The sequence below is a fragment of the Fistularia commersonii genome, chromosome 19, assembly GCF_037954325.1.
Source record: "Fistularia commersonii isolate RoL2024-O1a breed Wild chromosome 19, RoL_Fcom_v1.0, whole genome shotgun sequence".
NCBI lineage: Eukaryota > Metazoa > Chordata > Actinopteri > Syngnathiformes > Fistulariidae > Fistularia > Fistularia commersonii.
The window spans coordinates 12907893-12926864 of record NC_141302.1 but is presented as its reverse complement, the minus strand read 5'-3'; the positions used below and the strand labels follow the sequence as shown (position 1 = coordinate 12926864).

The 18972-nt window shown below is 47.2% G+C and overlaps 1 protein-coding gene across 3 annotated transcripts; it reads right to left on the bottom strand.

The window, feature by feature from the left end:
• Nucleotides 1–659: 659 nt before the first annotated feature.
• On the bottom strand, nt 660–18227 carry gal3st4 (galactose-3-O-sulfotransferase 4). Of its 3 annotated transcripts, XM_086165619.1 has the most exons (5): nt 18027–18227; nt 16283–16500; nt 10322–10438; nt 8127–8427; nt 660–6897 (listed from the first exon to the last, which is right to left on the bottom strand). In XM_086165619.1, the coding sequence occupies exons 3-5, from the start codon at nt 10435–10437 to the stop codon at nt 5782–5784; spliced, it is 1533 nt and encodes a 510-aa protein (XP_086021745.1). In that variant the 5' UTR covers nt 10438; nt 16283–16500; nt 18027–18227; the 3' UTR covers nt 660–5781. The 3 variants fall into 3 exon arrangements, with proteins under 3 accessions (XP_086021745.1, XP_086021746.1, XP_086021744.1); XM_086165620.1 differs by lacking the exon at nt 16283–16500; XM_086165618.1 differs by lacking the exons at nt 16283–16500; nt 18027–18227 and adding an exon at nt 11268–11420.
• Between the last annotated feature and the right edge of the window lie 745 nt (nt 18228–18972).

Sequence of the window (18972 nt, the reverse complement as noted above, 5' to 3'; positions counted from 1 at the left end):
AACAGTAAGCAGTTTTCAGTGTCCACACATTTCTGTTGTAGATGAGAATTCGCATTCCTCCACTGACGCTGCACCTGAAAATAGACGCTTCTCCAGGTGTGGCAAAAAATGACAAAAAAGGGTGCGTACTACATCGGTTTGTGACGCTGAGGGAACTTTTACCGTTTGTCAGGCGGTCGACGCATTGGGGAGAGCATGTGTTGACCAGAGACATAGTCTTTCCAGAGTGTGCTGGGTCTTCTCCAGGATCTCCTCCTCCTGGTGGGACCTCCTTCCTGTAAGGTGGGACGTGTCCAGGAGGCGTCCTGACCAAATAGAGCCATCTCATCTTGCTCCTCTGGACAGCTCCTCCACGTCGTCGCTGGCCAAGCTCCTCCCCATTACTCTGAGAAAGAGCCCAGACACCCTGAGGAGGAAACCCATTTCGTCTGCTTGTATCCATGGGCACGGCGATCCGCAATAAATCAAGCTCCTTCTTCACCACGACGGGTCGTAGCAGTCTTCGTCACCGCTTAACGCTGCCTGTTCATCTCCAGTTTCATTCTTCTCCACTCACTCCTGAAAAAGAAACCCTGAGAAACCCCTGGAACAAAGTCTTAGAAAAGTCGCATAAAAATAGATGTCCGTGCGGGAAAGTCAATAGCACCGACTGAGGTTAAAAGAAATGTTGCTTTTATTCAGAACAACAACGATGAAAAATAATGATAATAATAATAATAATAATATGGATGCAAACAGAGGCTGTGACCGACTACAAATCTGAAGATGCAGTTTCAAGTAAGACCCGAGCCGGATGGCCGCGCCTCCGGCACACCAGATCCGCGCAGCACTTCCTGTCCGCTGCGAGCCCAGGCTGTGGTGTCGTGAAGCAGAGGCCTTGAAGTGAAGACCAGCTGTGCGTGATGGTAGTTTAACAAAAATACGACAGAATACAAGCGGTTCTCCTCACACTGACCTTCTAAACCCAGCGCTTATGTAACAGCGTGTTCACTAATGGAGACTTCCATCTTGTTGAGCCTACAGAGAAGCGGCAGTACCACAGGAATCTGTCCACCAAGCAGAACCAGAACAGTTTGCTTGGCAGACAAGCCCCTTTTGTTCATTCTGCATTTCAACAGTAACAAGGCTGTGGGAGGTGCAGTCGAGCAGACCCTGTGCCAATGGCATCTCCTTGTGAATTTCTATGTGAATGATCATGACTGCATCAGTTCATACCGATTGCGAGAAAAAGATCTCGTCTTTCACGTAATCAAGATCGCCTTCTCCATCTTCGCTTTCTGGCCAAGATTCAACCTGTAAAGCGGCCACAAGGGGCAGCAGCACAGCCGAATCCAGGAAGAGACGGGCACCTCTGCCAATGCAGACGGAATAATGTTTCCCGGTACGTCTCGTACGACAAGTAATAAGCAGCTATCGAACAGCGGAGACTCTCTGTCGCCCCCTGAGTTGAGCATTTGCATTGCGGGACATTTTGGACTGAGGCGAGGAAAACACCTTTTTTACTGTTTATGCTACTTTTTCAAACTGGTAATGACAGGCATAAACAGTAAAACGATTTGTCCCATTGATAACTGTAACATTTAAGTCCACTCTCTGTCTCTTGACAGATGATGCTTTGGTTAGAAGGGCGGGAGCTCCTCATTTACAACTTCAGGATTTAAAGTTTTTCAAATTAGCGGTCGAGTTGTTCGCGTCTCAAGACACTTGGAATAAAGACGAACGTGACACATGGGATTTTGTGGCGAGACCAGATTGTCCTCGGCCAATCAGTCTGGTCTCCCTCGGTTAGAGCAGGCAGGAGTGACGACCGCAGATCAGGCATTGCTGAAGACAAGATCTGGCTTCCATTGGACAGTCATGCCAATTACAAACTAGCCAGTCAGAGTGAAAACTGCTGTCATCTACAGCCGCAGTGTGCCTCCACCCCCACCGGGATGGATGTGAAGGGAGGTTGACTCATCTGGCTGCCGAGTTGTGGTACGACTGTGCAGATGTCAAATCAATCAAATGTAATACTGATAGCATCACTCGGTGCCTACTGCAGGGAGACGTGCAGACTCAACACCTTCTACAGTGACGTCCATCTTACCCTCAGCACTGAACTCCAAAGAAACCCCGATAAATACAGTATGTACATACAACACGAGTACAGGGACGTGTCTGAAAGCCTGGACGTGAGAGAAGCGGGACCCAAAGGCGTCCGTGTTGTGTTTCTCTGACTTCACCTGGGTCCATAAGTGTTTCTGCCCCACTTCGTTAAGCAGCCCAGCGGAGCAACTTCCTGTTACACATGTCTCTAAATATCACAACACGGCAAGGCCTTTGACCCCCTAACGGCTTGGGCTTGATAAAAAATTAACTGGGGACATTTGCCGTTGTGCTACCACTACTGCCGAGGGTTTACTGAAGTGCTGAGTGGATTTGACTGGAGATGTAAACATTTCATAGTGTTTGAGAGATTTATGAACAGCCTCGTGAAAAAAATAAACAAGTCAACTGATGGGGGTGGCACGACATCTTGTGTGTATACAGAAATGCAAAGTTGCCATTTCTTACAGGGGCAATTTACGGGCCAGTCGGACAAGATGGCATTTCATAATCCAAGCAAACTAGCAAACTGCGGAGCATACATGTCTTAAGTACAAACAGTCCTACCACGAATGGAAGCAGAACGCCCTCCCCCCCCATATCTCAGACAGACTGTAGCCAATATTTAGTGGTATCCGTTACATCGATTTTCTTTCATCACGCTGTTTAAGCGCTCTGATTGGTCAAGTCTGTTGAGACAGAGCTGGCGTGGGTGCTTTAAGAGCCCCCGCCGCCGCACCAGCCAGTATCGGGTTCCGCTGATGAGGGAGAACGATACAGTACAGTAGCAGCGATGCTAGCCGCTGTGTGCTAGCGTGTCAGTTAAATAACTCTCGAGACAAGTGCTCCTGTGTCATGACGTCATCGTCGGTCGATACTAATCGAGTGAAGCGTTTTGAGTTCTTTCTAAATCAGTTCAAGAGGAATCACTTTGGGGCAGAGGTATATAAAAAAAGTTCTTTGTATTGACATGCATCACCACACGTAGCCGTTAATGAAGGGTCAACCTGTAATAAAGCTGCAGTAGTCACCTCTACACCCTGTTCGAATGGAGCTTCATCATGCCCTTGACTCAGTTCCTCCACCAGGTTACTGTAAAAGAGGATTAGCAATCTGCTCTGGCAATTTGAACAGAGGGGTTAGCCATTCAGACACGACATGAGACATCCAATCCTCCCCAGGGGGGTGGGGAGTAATTGGGGGGGGAGCTGAAAGGAGACACCTTGAGGCCTGGGATGGAGAATACACTCCACTGTTCTGCTCTGCGCTGCTACTGGCACCAGGTGGACAAATGCTCAAAACGGGGCCATTGGATTCCAAACACACTTTATCCTGAACTGCAACACAGCAGATGGTTCAGGTTTCCCTGAGCATACAACCTCTGCTAGCAGGAAAACCCAACTCTTAAGAAGTACCGAGCCAAAGTATTTGTTCAAGATTGATCATGCAAGGGGGATGTGATTGCCAGGAAAAACAATAAAAACTCAAGAAGTACCTGTTAGGACATGTCTCACTTGTTGGAGCACCACCTCAGGGGGAAGACAGCAGGGAGGACGTGCAGAGAAGGATGAGTAGGAATGGAAAACCAACCAGTTCCGTCATTTGACTCAAAGGTGTCAACCCTTCACTTTAATTCCTACCAATGAATGATTTGATCTTCTTGTCACATTCAGCCCCTTTCACTGATCCTGTGTGTCCAAAGGCAAAAATCTGTCCAAACGACACAGACCTTCTTTTCTTTTTAGTGTGTTAGCCTCTCAGGCTGTGGTCACCCATGACAACAGCTCCTCTCTGAGTCACGCTAAAATGTGATGTTTCATTGCCCGTCCGATGACAGCTCAGGCTGGATGGCACGCAAAGCACATGAATCGACTTGAGCAAGACTGACATTATCAGATGATTACCCAGATCTACTCGGAGCTTTGGTGCACAACTTAATCCGGCGGGCCGAGAAGAAAAGCTGTGGAGTAGACTAAATCTCCTGCGGGAACTGGGTCCTTTAGAGGAACACGGGGAATAAGAGATCAGCGGTGCCTACCCCAGCTGTTTTCCAGCTAATTGGGATATGTCTACTCGCTGGTAAATGTCATGGGAGTCTTTCAGCTTTGTATCGTAGATAATGACACCTAGCTGAAGCCTGTGGTGAATGAACGCAAGTGGGAGCTCAGGTCATCATTAGACACACCAGACGCTGTTAGTTGGGACGGAAATCTAGGAGGTGAGGACAGTTTCAGAAAAACCTAGGATAACATCTTGGGTGTTTCCATCACATGGAGGTATGAACTTCATGTTCACAACATGAGATCATGTCTAATCTCCATGGGAAAAATTCCATGTGGATTCTTTCCATCCACTCTGGATAGTGGAGGGAAGGAATGTGCCTAAGAAGGCATGTTTACCAGCCTTCCTCACATTCACATCACAGAAGCGCGCGACTTGGAAAATTCAGAGCAAGAATAGTTCAGCATGTGGATCAGGCTAGTGGTTCAACACCGAAAACCATCGACTGATCACAATTACTTCTTTGTACCAGCGAGTACCGGCGAATAGACCGCACACAAGTGCGGTATTTACATGGTCAGTCCAATTTGTACCTCTAATATAGAACCATGTGACAGAGTCACAGAGCCAAACGGGAGCTTTTCTGAAAAACACCTGGCAGTAAATGGTCCACCATAGTGTTGTGCATGGATGGAACTAAATCGTAGCGACCTGATGACCTGATGAAGCCGGCCTTACACATTCCAAAATGTAAAGAAGTAAGGAATAGCATCAGATCCCATAGTGGGTATCTTATCATAAGATATGAGGCAATGCTAATCAGTTCAGCAGGAGTCAGATGGGAGATCAATTGATCAATTTGATCAATGAAGGCTTTGGCAAGTCACTCAAAATTCGAGTGCGGCTGCCCTTGGACTCTCTGTTGATACTGATCATCATATTTGGGTGAGGAACTTTGGAGTGGGACCACTGGTTATGTAGCATTAGTCCGTCACAATTCAGTGAATCACTACCTTGACTCTGACAGTTATGGACCGTAACTCCAGGGGCAATGATTACATGTGCAGCTGAGTGTCTCCTTCCTGTTAACCTTTTGTGGGTGGGCACACCAATACCTCTTGAGCAGGAAAGAGGTCTTAGAGGACAAGGCTGAATTATGCTAGTTTGTTCAGGAGCTCACAAACAGCCACCAAATATCTATTCGGTTGGATCTCAAGCGGATTCCGGTCAAGAGAGGGGTTGGGTTTTGTTCAGATGAGCGGATGTTTGGCTCTGGAACTCGAATGCGATGGTGCAAACTGTGGCCACAAGTACCTTTGAGAATTTTCAAGTATGTGCACGAAGGTCCAACGTAAAAAGGCCAGTGTGACAGCTGTCACGTATAACTGAGTGATGGACAAATGAGAGGACCGGCGGGTGCCAAAAACAAGGCATCTCCGCATCTGGTAAGACAGAACATCCACCCCGGCCCTCGCAGATCGTGCAGCCCTCAAAGCACCCCTTGGTGCACAGAGGTCAAAGGTCAAGTCCATAAGAATCATACTGAGATCAGACACAGCTTACAAAAAAAGAAAACAAGCAAATAACCAAAAAGTGGAAGTGCAAAGGAGGCTGTTGTTTTCTGGTATGTAAACCACACTCGGCTCAGGTTTAGGGTTCCAGGTCCAACTTTCTTCAGGGAGGAGACTCACCTCAGCCTATCTCTACCTTCTGTTTTCTCGCCCTCATCGGCCCAGAGTCGGTCTGGTTGCTACTCGCTAGGCGGCTTCCGTCCCAGTCTCTCTCCGCCTCCTCCACTGTCCTCCCCCCCGTCTCCCCTCCCACCAGCCGCTCTCCTGTCCTGGGTGAGTCCGGTTTGAAAAAAGAGCCGCCAGCTGCGATCATCAGGCCCTGACTCTTTTGTCCCGGCTGCCCTTGGACCGACTGACCCCGCGGGAACTGCTTAGCATCCAGCACGTCTTTGTACTGGATTTCGGGCCTGATCATCCTCAGACAGGCCGTCCTTGTGGCATTATCCAGCCCTGGCTCCAACTCGTAGCCCAGGATCTTCACTAATCCACTCTGGAATGGCCTGATGTTCTTATCTCGGATCCGGTAGGCCTCCACGGGCTTCCCGCCGTCCCTCAGGCAAGCCCGGGCTAGCTCGTTCCGCCGTGTCCTGAGTAGAGCCACTTCCTGCTCCATCTGGGCATGTCCAAACCTGTTGATTTTCTCCCAAAAGGTCCGGTTGAAGGCTTTGTACAAGTACCAGTCTAAGGCATTCCAATGGCGCAGCTTCTCCCGCTGGTCTTCCGTTAGTGACAGATTAGGCGGCGTCTTGGCTTGGGAGCGCCCGCCTCTGATGCCGACACCAGCCACCGCCGCCGCTTTGCCCATCCAGCTGCCGCCCAAGCCCCCGATGCTGCTTGGCTTCTGCTGCCGGGCATTGAGGCTGAATGAGACGACAGCATCCAGAGGCCAGCAGAGGGCGTGCCTTAGGAGGATCATGGATTGGTCGAAGTACTCGGATATCAGAATCAGCTTGAAGGAGCGACGGATCATGGCCTCGCCGCGCTGAGCCAGGCCCACGGAGAAATTGGCGTTGTGGTCCATGCCGAAGTCAAACCACAGTAAATTGCGCGCATAGTGGTTGTTACGGAGACGAGGGTCATAGTATTTCCTGGGGTCGTCTGCAAAGTCACCCAAGCCTTTGGCTTTCCGAAAGGCGGGCGCTACTTCCTTGTAGTAGGCGAAGGACGATTCGGCCAGAGCAACGGGATCCCTGATGATGGAGAAGTAGAAGGTATCTGCAGGCATCACCTTCTCCACCTACGAGACAGAAGAGGAGAACTTTTAATGGGAGACAAAGGCTAGTGCTATCTCGCTTATTACAGCATGAGAGCAACTGTAAGTGGAAGCAAACCAATGAGACGCACGACCAGGACTAATTGATGAAATCTGCAGCAAATAACAGCATGCAAGGCTACTTCTGGTTTAGGCTAGAGCAGTGACTGGCTGATTCATTCATCACCTCACTTCTCAATAGCAGCATTTGCTGAATGTTTTTGGACCGTTGTAAGAAGATGAAGAACCTGGAGACCCGAGCTGTGACTGCAGTCAAACCAATGCTAAGCTAATGAAGGCTAGCCAGGAAGCAACTCTGAAACTCACAGAACTGTCTGCCTTAATGTTAGGACAAGGTTAAATCCCACCTCTTGCGATATTATCAGCTATGATTGGCTCTGCCTATTACTAAGTGAACAGGCTATACAGCACTGCCTTACAGCTAGCCAGGAGGCTAACTCTTTACTAAGTCAAGCTAACACGCATTGAATGAACCAAACACTTTGAAGAACCCATGCAGGAGAACGTGTAGAGAACCCAGAGAACACCAAGATGAGCGCCAAGCCAGAGGCGGCGTTAGAACCAAACACTGAACCACGGCGCCATCACTGAAAGGACACTTTCTTGGATGAGAGCCAAATGACATAAGGCAGGGGCGGGCAAACTTTTTGCCTCAGGGGCCGCATTGACTTTTAAAATTTGACAGATGGGCTGCGTCAGCACAAGAGACAATGCATATAAAAAAAAATGCATTTGTTAACAGTACATAACAGATTCGTCTGCTTTGAAAATAGTCTCCTTGCTTGCATTTCATGCACAAACCGGTTTTTCCCTTGTAGCTTCACGTGCAGCTCATTCACGTGTGTCAGTATATCGACAGTGAAGGCTAAATCACACAGCCAAACTGAGTCATTCAGCTCAGGAAAATTTTCAAGTGGCTCCAAAAAAGGAAATTTCCTGTTTGAGCTCCCATATTCATTGATCCAATCATTCAATTATTCAAGTATGAATTTTGTATCAATCTTTGGCGGGCCGGATAAAAAAGACCAATGGGCCAGATGCGGCCAGCGGTCCGTAGTTTGCCCACCCCTGACATAAGGGGTAGGCGTCTGTAAAAGTCCGTGTCCTTTGGCTCAGTGTCTCTGACATGAACATACCGGTAGAGTCAAATGGAAAATGGCGTGTGTGCGATTCTGGCTTTCGCCGCACCTCACCTCCTGCTTGTTAAATCTCATGTGGTTGCCCATGATGTTGAACTCCACGCCGCCGGGCCCCCGATAGCCTTTGACCCTGTGGGCATTGAAAGGCAGCGGGTAGCCCAGCTGGTAGCCCAGCGGCAGGGCGAAGCGCAGGCCACGCTCCTCACCGAAGCGGTACAGCATGTTGAGCACGGTGCTGCTGGCCGTCTTGTGGGTCTTGAGGAACATGATGTGGGAGTTGGGCCGGCAGGAGCCCAGGGGGGGCCCCTGGGCGTCCGGGGAGGAGAAGACGGAGCGCGCTGCCGGCTGGACGCCGCTGTGGGACAGACAAGGAGGGACAGTGTGTCTGACAAAACGCCACCCAAACCAAGGAGGTGCTATCAGCTGGACTACATGTACCCTCTACCATGGGCTCTGCCCATGACTTGATGAACATATGATGGGCAAGTCCACCTGATGGGAGTCTAACCCCTATCATGTGTACTTGGGAATAAAATGCCTAGCTCTGGGTTTGGACAAGAATATAGGCCTTTTCTGGGCAGAGAAATACTCGAATACCATGAGGCGCAGAAAGCAGGAGGCCACAAAGAGACCCAACGACCATAGACAGCAACAAGAACAAAAGTCATATTAATAGTGTTGATGTATGAAATGCACTTTTCAAGGGTTGTGAGACAACTCCTCGCCACTCAAGAGATGTACTTACTGCTCCTCGCCCGCTCGCTCGGTTACCCGACACTTACTGTAAATATGTCGATGACAACTTGGTCAGTCTGTCGTTAAAAGTCCAAGAGAAAGCATTGTGGAAAACCCCTGAAATAAATGTCCTATGAACATTATTCACTATATATACATATATATCTGTATATATGGTGAATAATTTTGTAATTACCGCTGAAAGATATATAGTTTATGATTGCATAACTTTCCCTTAGTTAGGTTTTATAGTTTATAACTATATTACTTATAGGGAGCAATATAATTGTGTAATTATTGTTTAATTACACATATTTAACTTTAGAATTGTGTCATCATCACCTTTGTGTTTAGATTTGTACCAGTATCAATACATTACATGTATGTTTATAATTATGTCATTATTGTTTAATTACATACACACACGAACACACACACACACATATATATATATGTGTGTGTGTGTGTGTGTGTGGGTGTGGGTGTAATTAAATATATATATATATATATATATATATATATATATATATATCCTATATATATATATCCTATATATAAATACATTCTCAGAAATATTTGACTAACTTATATTTGATTAACAACTAATTATGTGAAAGTAAGTTTTATTTTATTTTTATTATCATTATTATTATTATTATTATTATTATTTTTATTATTACACAGTTGCTATTATAAGATAGCGTAGTGAAGTGAAAGATCAGCGAACCAAAGGAACATCTTTTGTTTTACTTATATACAGTGGCCCCTTATGTTACAAATCACTTTACGGATTTTATAAGACAAAAAGTGCCATTTGAGCAAATTTCATCCTTGAAATACAGAAAAATTTCATGATACGAATACGGGGCGAGAAAGTTAAAAAAAAAATCGCTAGCCTCTGTCACTCCCTCGTAACCACTCGCCGCCATCTGCAGTCGTCTGTGTCTGAAGAAGTGATTCTTTAAGTTTTAAGTTTACATTAATCATGATTTTTCCTTTTGATTTCCCTAACATTATTAATATCCTTCTTGTTCAGGGTTTTTCTATATTAATATCCTTATTTTGTGAGTTTTGGAGGGGGGGGGCATTGGAACAAATTAAGTTGTTTTGTTATTTTAAATAGGGAAAATTAATTTAAGATATGAAAAAAATCAACATAAGAACCCACTTCTGGAAGAAATTGAATATGCATCCACTGTATACATAAATGAATTCTCAGAAATATTTGACTTTACATTCACAATAAATATGCGAAAGCAAGTTATATATTATGATTATTATTACACCCTTGCAATTAAAAGATGGCATAGAGGAGTGAAAGATCAGAGAACCAAAGGAACATCTTTGCTCTTACATTTATATTATATACATATATATAAAACATTGTGCATTGACTCTTTTACTGTAACTGAGCAATAATAAGATTGTTAAGGGTGTTCTAGCATTCAGAAATTATATATATATATAAAGAAGATTTCTCCTGTCCCCACTTCCAGGTATTCCTGGCTTCTCACCTCTTGCTGAAAATGACTCCCAGCAGCTGGCCGGTGAAGACGATGGCCACGAAGAGCAGCAGCGCCTTCCACATCCAGATGGGGCCCAGCCGCCCGCACACCAGCCACCTCAGCATCCTGCGAGGAGGAGGAGGAGGAGGAGGAGGAGGAGGTGAAGAGGTTTGCATGAGTCATAAAATGAACATGACTGAGGTGGCGTCATCCTCATCCTTGCGGTCTTTGCGTTGCAGCGAGCAGAGGGAGGCCAGTGACCCAGTGGTAGGTCCTGGGGCTCTGCATGGGTTCTCTTTATGTCCTCCATCACATGTGACTCAATGATAAAAAAAATGTTTTTTGTTATTTTTAATTTTAACATTCACTATGGTAACATTGAACACCGCCTGGTAGTAAAAACTTATATTTTTTATGTGTCACTCAGTTACCTATAAGCAGATACCGACTGATTGCTTACATATACATCAAAATAAACCCCACCTGCCGTTTGACGTCAAATATCCTCACTTTTATTTTTAAAAACAAAGTGGAGGGGGGGGGGGGGGGGTTGACGTCGGAGCTCGACCCGGTCCGGACCGGTCCGGTCCACCTGTCAATCACAGAGCCCGGCGGGTTGCGTAACAGTCCAGCGGTTTTGCGAGGGCGGGGCAGGGGGGGGAGGACGGGGGCCTCCACCCCCCCCTTCTCCTCCTCCTCCTCAGACACAAAAGAGCCTTCATTTGCACACAAATGCGCGTGCACAGGGCTTCTCGCAGCTGGATGTCCGGACGTGCACGCGCGTGTGTTTGCGTGAGGAGAAGGGCCTTTACCAACACCCCCCCCCACACACACACACACACACACACCCACATCACCCCACCACCCCCAATCCAATCCACCCTCCAGCCTAAAATCTCCGCGTCGCAGTCCGCAAATGCCGCCCCTCCTCCCGCTCCCCACACGCGGACCTCACCTGGCTCTGCGTCTGAGAATCATGGCCGCGTCCCGGTGTCGGTTCCGGTGTCGGTGTCGGTGTGCAGCCGCGGACGGCGCGGACCATCGCGGAGGCTCCGGCTACAAACGGGGGGTGGAGGGGGGTCAGGCCATGGAATCAGTGTGTGTGTGTGTGTGTGTGTGTGTGTGTGTGTGTGAGAGAGAGAGAGAGAGAGAGAGAGAGAGGAGGATGGTGGTAGGGGTTGGGGGGGCGGCGGCCCCCGGGACGGACTACGGCACCGACGGCTCGGAAGCCCGTTTGTGTCGGAGACGCTCCGGCTGCACACAAAAGACCGGGGAGGGAGAAGAGGAGCACTTCCGGCCGCCTGCAAAATAAAAGCACGGGCCGGCGCGATAACGCGCAGCGTGCGCGGCCACACGCACGTCCGGCAAGGGCACGCTGCGATGTTGTGAGCCATTTCGGTCCATTTGCGTCATGGTTTAGGCGGAAGTGCGAACACACGCACGTACAAACATACACGCCTCTTCGAGATCTATTTATAAAATCTCGGGAAAAGCTATTATCTGATCGAACATAAAATTCAATTTCACCAATAAGGTAAATAATTCTATATGTTTAAAAAAATATAATGTATAAATTATGTATTATTCACATTCAAGTTCATATTTCCCTATTTTCAAGTAATATAGATATACAATCACACAAGCAAGCACACTTACACAAATACACACACATACACATAAACAAACATATATATATATATGTCTGTGTGCACGCACACACAAGCATGCACACACAAAAACACATGCACACACATACAAACTGGCCCCTAAAACCCTCATATGCAGGAGGCCAATAGAAGACCCGAGGACCACAGACAGCAACGACAAAAATAATAATAATAACAATGTTGATGTTTGAAATGCACTTTTCAAGGGTTGTGAGACAACTCCTCACCGCACAGGAGATTCGCTCACTGCTCCTTGCCCGCTCGGTTACCCGACACTTATTGTTGTAAATATGTCGATGAAAACTCGGTCAGTCTGTCGTTAAGAGTCGAAGAGAAAGCACAGTGGAAAACACCTGAAATAAATATCCCTATGAATATATATATTGTAGCGTTTTAGTCAGGGAAAACACCTGGTTGACGGCACAACGTCAATAGCTGTTGTCGGCCACAGCCACGCCACACAAGCCTGCAGTACAACTACTGTTCCTGCTCAATTCCAGGTAAAAAAAAAAACAGAATTCTTTGCACCCCAAAGCCCACCCACAAAATTCCCTGCAACCCCAGAATCCCACAGAAACAACCATCAACATAAACCTCAACATTCGGGACTCACTACAATATGTATATATGTATATAGCTCACTCTGGGCCGGTGGGGTCGGGGTATAACCAAACATTCTGACCTACGGAGTCTTCAATAAACCTGTTTTTTGGACCTTGGGAGGCAGACAGAGAACATGGAGAGAACTCAGGCAGGTGAACATGGTGAGAACCAAAGAACTAAAGTAGGAGAACATGGACAGAATTTGGAGTGAACCCAGGCAGGAGAACATGGAGAGAATATGGAGAACATGGAGGAGTCCAATGGGACCTCACTCGCCCACTGACATCAGCGCCTGGAACCCCCTTTTGTTCCCCGGCCACATGTTCTTTCAATGCATTCACGTGTACGCCCTCGCAAGACAAGACAAAGGCGGTCTTCTGTAGCACACATGATGCAACCACGCATGCACACACACACACACACAAACACATTCCAGATGGTCATGTGTGTGTCCTCCCACAGAAGACTATGAGAAGTCCAACACGCCACTAATGGAAAGACAGAAGACGTGCGCGTGTGTGTGTGTGTGTGTGTGTGAAGGAGAAGGACCGGATGGAGCCGTGAAGGTACAAGTGGAGATGGAAGACCAGGTCCGGAGCAACGGAGCGGGAGGAGAAGAGGTCGAGAAACATGTAGAAGAAGACTCCTTGGGAGCAGACGTTCTGGAGATAAAGTCACACAGATGGTTTGGACATGGATGGAGGAGAAATGGTGAAGATCTGGGTAGAAGGATGCTAAGCTTGGAGGTCTAGAGGTTTATGGAGAAATACATATGTTCTTCTCTGTGGGTGTGCAAGTACCAGAGGAGAAGGTAGTACATAAGTACACAGCTGTACTGCACGGTACAGAGTACCTCCTTCATCTTTAAGTATTTGCTCCATGCGGTATAAAGTACATGAAGCACTGCAGATAGAGAACCCATCAGTGCTTCTTTGTTGACCGCAGGCTCCTCTGGTAAATGCATGGCCTTGAGGGGGGATGGGGGAGGGGGGGGGGGGGGGGCTCCATCATCCTCCCCACACAGCCTTCCTCTCGCAACCCTCCAACCAACCCCCCCCCCACCGAGATCCTGCGCTTGCTTCCAGCACAAACACCAAACCCGTATAGCACTTAGAAATAACAAGGACGCCATGGCGGCAGGTATAAGGCTTGTATGTCTCTAAATGACAGGTGAATGAGAGAGTGAATAGTTGTAGGTCTCTACATGATGTGAATGACAGTGTGAATAGTTGTATGTCTCTTTATACAAACATTAAATAAAAGGGTGACTGTTTTTTTTTTTCTCTATATGACTTGTGAATGAGAGGGTGAATGGTTGTGTGCGTTACTGCTAATATGCACTAGATTATTATTATTATTATATTGTTAATTTCATGTCACCATGGGATTGTGAGAAACGTCTTCTCGATTCCTCTGCATGTCCAGTACATGCGGAGAAATTGACAATAAAGCTGACTTTATCTTTTGACTTTGTATGTCTCTGTATGATGCGTGAATGAGAGGTTAAATGGTTATTTGTCTCTATATACGATGGGAAAACGAGAGGATGAATGGTTGAATGTCTATATATGCGGCTCTGTGACCCTCACATGCAGTATAAGCAATATAAATACAAAGTGAATGAATGGATGAAACACATGATGAAAAATATGTGACCTTCAGTGAGAGGCTGCAGTGCCTTAGTGTGTCTGGTGTCTCACTGGGACTGACTTCACCTGTATTTCTGTATTGTGCGGAGTTCACACAGGAGTAGGTCAGGACAATGGCTGTGTCTTTTTGCTCACAGAACAGCTAAAACTCCTCATCCAGGTCACATGACTCGATCCAAGGACGCTTAGAAGAAGGAAACAAAACATGACCTGGTTCTGTGAGAACTAGCAGGTTGTCCCAACAACATCTCTTCACGCAAGTATCATCTGTTGACAATTGTGCTGTGGGATCCAGGGTCTAATTGAGGGTGGAGGGAGCGGATCTGACCTCTCACAAACATCTTCGATGAGCCAATGACTGAGGAGGATGGAGAACCTGGGGTGAACCCAGGTAGGAGTACAAGAAGAACCCCATCCACCACCAGAACCTTCCTACCATGAGTTAATGGTGAGTATATTTATATGTGTGTACATGAAGTTCTCCTATGTACTCATATATATGTGTGTGTGTGTGTGTGTGTGTGTGTGTGTGTGTGTGTGTGTGTGTGTGTGCATACATGTAAAGGTATATATGTGTGTGTATATTTATATATACACATATAAACATTGATATGTATAAATAGGAGTACTTCATGTACATGCAGTATTTGTTTGGTGTATTCCAAACTAGCTTCAATGTGGCTCTGAGCTCCATGAGGTTTCCAGGATCTTCGATGAAACCACACGCCACCTTATTTTTGGCGTCTGGCTCTGAGTCATGCTGGTGCCGCGGCGTTGATGGGCCATCTGAAGTGACGTGCGGCTGGGAGGGAGACAGAAACCCCCCTCGGGGGGGTTGACTTTTAACGAGGAAATGCACGAAGAGCATTTGAGATGGTAGGAGAACATAAGGTGGTGGTGGGTTGGGGGCTTCAGGATGGCGGTGAGGGTCCCATCAGGTTTGGACATCGGTCCAACGGCAGCATGTGTCCGCGTTCTAAATCGGGAGGTAAAGCCCCTAATCCCTTCACTCGTGCCTTTGTTAAGGAGCACCAGCTGCTCCCGACGTCTTCCTACTTCTCCTCCTCCTCCTCTTCTTCCTCCTCCTCTCCCTCCTCCTCCTCATCCAAATGGCCTCCTTGGACAAAAGCACTGCTGTGCTGCTACAGGTACCACCAGGACGATGAAACACCACCGCATGGAGGGGGGGGGCTAAACAAACTTCCCAGGCCATTAAACCTCCTTAATGTTTCCTCTTGTCTGCTAAGCTAATCTTAGCAAAGCTTAGCTATATACCTTCACAAATAACATAAATAAAAAAAACACAAGACAAAGCAAAGTTAAAAGAGCCTTCAACAACATTCTAAGATAACTGCTACCAGTGTTAGCTGTTAGGCTTCCCTTGATAGCATGCTCGCATGCTTCAGCTGTCGCAAAAAGCATGCAAATAACAAAACAATTATTTACAAACCTCTTTCCATTTTAGTGTTGCGTAAATAATGACATACAATATCATTCATTCATTCATTTACTGCCCCTTTGCCTGTTCTGTGGTCAGAGGGCACCAGCCGCTTCCTACGTCAAACAGGATGTCAAGTCCTCACCACTATAAAAGGCTTCTTACGCAGCAATGACCAGAGGGGCCTGATAAGTGAAACTGGAAGCTAATAACTAGCTATTTTGGCTAACACATAATCTCATTGTTTAGAATGCTCAAGGTAAATAACATTCATTCATTATCTATACGGCTTATCCTGCAGTCAGGGTTGTCTTCTCATTCATACATCTAGACAATGGAGGGTCTCCAATGAACCTTGTGCATGTTTTTTGGGCTGTGTGTGGAAACTGGAGAACCTGAAGGAACCCCACACAGACACAGGGGAGAACATGGGAGACCACACAGAAAAGCCCCCTTTGGGAATTGAACCACGGACCTTCTTGCTGTGAGGGGGAGGGGCGAACCACCGCATCACCATGAAAGATGAGCAGAACTGATTCGCCGGCATGAAGCTAGGATCAGCGGAGGCGGGCCTTAATCAGCATGTGGACAGAACTAGCTAACCCAAACCAACCATCGGCGACATGTCGGTATTTTATTTTGAAAGGTTCCCTTGCAGCTGGCAGGAAGTGAGCTGACAATCAATAGAAGATGGTAGAAGGAAGCGGATCTCAAAGGGGCTGGAGACCACCTCCTGACCCTCCTCCTAATCTGGATTTCATCTCAGCTCTCCACCGGGGCCCTTCATTCCTTCTCCTGAACCTCCGCCCTCATCCTCGCCCCTGCAGACGTCTGGAGTGAAAGCACAGAGATTGTGGAGTGTGACCTGGGCTCCACATTCCAAAAGCCTGAGGTCCACAGCGAGGAACCTCAGGCTTCTCCTGTCCAGCATCTCCACCCCCAGCCAATACCACCCGGCCCCGACACTGAGCCAGGAGGCCGCCGGTGGAAGCTTGAGCACAGAATAATGACAGCGTACGAATTTAAATCTGTCTCTGCCTTGGAACAACACAAATACACACACACATTCACACACTCAGACAGAGACACAAACACACACAGTGGAACAGAGCGTTGAGGAGGTGGTGGAGCAAAACAGTGTACTAACACAAATCAATAAGGTTACAATTTAGTGTGTGTGTATGTGTGTTTGCGCAGAGGTGGGGTCGTGTCAGGGAAGGACTGTGAATTCTGAAAAAGGGGGCCAACAGCCAGGACTCCTAATAAGCACGCACAGGCGGCAGAGCTATGTTCAGTGAGGTCCACGCCCGGTGGGTGAAACAGCAACCCACAGTGGAGAAGCATGTTACTACAACAACACCACTGGCCTCCTGCAGGAGGTGTCTGAGGGATCTGGAGAACTTCCCCACAGCAGAACCTCAACCAGGTTGTCCTACTGAGAGCATTAACTGTTACCAGGTGTGTTACTTGCTATCAGGCGTGTTAATTGCTAACGGGTGTGTCACCTACTAACTGGTACCAACAGGTGTGTAACCTCCAAACAAATGTGTTATCTGCTATCAGGTGTGTTACTTGCTAAAAGGTGTGTAACCTGCTGACTGGTGTGTTATCTGCTATCAGGTGAGTTACTTGCTAACAGGTGTGTAACCTCGTAACTGTCACTAACAGGTGTGTAACCTGCACACAGATGTGTTATCTGCTATCTGCTACCATATGTTACTTGCTATCCAGTGTGTTACTTGCTAACGGGTGCGTAACCTGCTAACAGGTATATGAACTGCTACTGGGTGTGTAACCTGCTAGAAATTTGTGTTACCAGAGTTTAAAGGTAGCTGCAAAGAGGATCAGGCCCAACAGGATTACCGCTCGACCCATGAGCGCCCGCCACCAACAGACACGCCAGAAAAATTTGCACCACCGTCCACAAGAGACTGTTTTAACAACCAATCACTGACAGGACCCACATGTGTCTCAACAAAGCAACTATTATTTGGGAGGCTCTTTTAAAAACAAGAAATCTTATTTTGATGGTTCTCCTCTAAAACTGCAATTCTGATGCTGGAGCATCTTTCTAAATAAAGCAAGTCTTATTTTGGTGGGTCTAATTTGACTGAAGCCGCGGGAGCAGACTATTATTTTAGTAAAACTCCGTATACAGAAAAGACAACAACAACAACAATAATAATAATAATAATAATAATAATAATAATAATAATAATAATAATTTAAAAAAAAAAAAGGTCAGTCACGTGATTTGGTGACGTTTCCTGTGATTTATTTTTACTGATTAACGGTTCCAAACGACTACCGGACGCCGCGAAGGGCCCTGCGGGGTCCCGGTCAGTGGGTCCACTTACGCGCTGCTCCGCGGTGCCGTCGACGTGGACCACGGCTCACGGGGTTCCCTCGCTGGTGTCCTCGGTACCGCTACCGTTGTGTCCCGGTATCCCGGTGTCCAAGTGCCCCGAAGAGTCGTCAGTGGGCGGAGTCTGGGGATCCTTTTCTCGGGGTGTCACTGCCGGTGCGCTCGAGCCGGAGTCGTGCTCTGCTCCGCGAGCCGCGTCTTGAAGGAAGCTCCGCCCCCTGCCACCCCAAGCCACGCCCCCTTCTCGCCCCCGGTCCTTCCTGCCCTTCCTTCATTTCATCTCCTTCCTCTCCTCCTTCATGGCCTCCTCATCTCCTCCTGTCCTCCTTTATCTCCTCATTCATCTCCTCCTTCCTGTCCCCCCCCCATCTCCTCCTTTCCTCCTTCATCTCCTACTGATGTTTTTCGTCTTCTCCTTCATCTCCTGTCCTGGTGCTGCGCTGGTGTATTCCAAAAAGGAGGGTTAGAAGTCACCTAGGAGGACCTCCACTGTGCCCTACCTCCTTTCAAAAAAACAACTAAAAAACATGATGATGGAGAAGGTCATGTGACCTGGAAGATGCCTCCATGTAACATCTAAATGAGAGGGTGCATGGTTGTGGGTCTCAATATGTGGCCCTGTGATTGGTCCAGGGGAACCCTGCCTCTCAGCCAATTACAGCAGGGATGGATCAGCAGGGATTGCTTTGTGTTTGTCTGCTCTGGTCATTTGAACTCCAAAAAAAAGACGTTGGGTTGAAGGTTACTTTGAAGCCAAATTTTCATAGTCTATTTGAGTCCTTCTTGTATTTCTAAAAAATAAAAAGCCAAACTTAAATTATCCACCAGCAGCAAACCAAAAATGCAGTCCTCTTTCTGGGTACCATCGTCCTCTTGCTGAGAAACATTTAAATAAAACATGTTTTATTTAGATGTGACAAGATCCGCATAATCTTCAA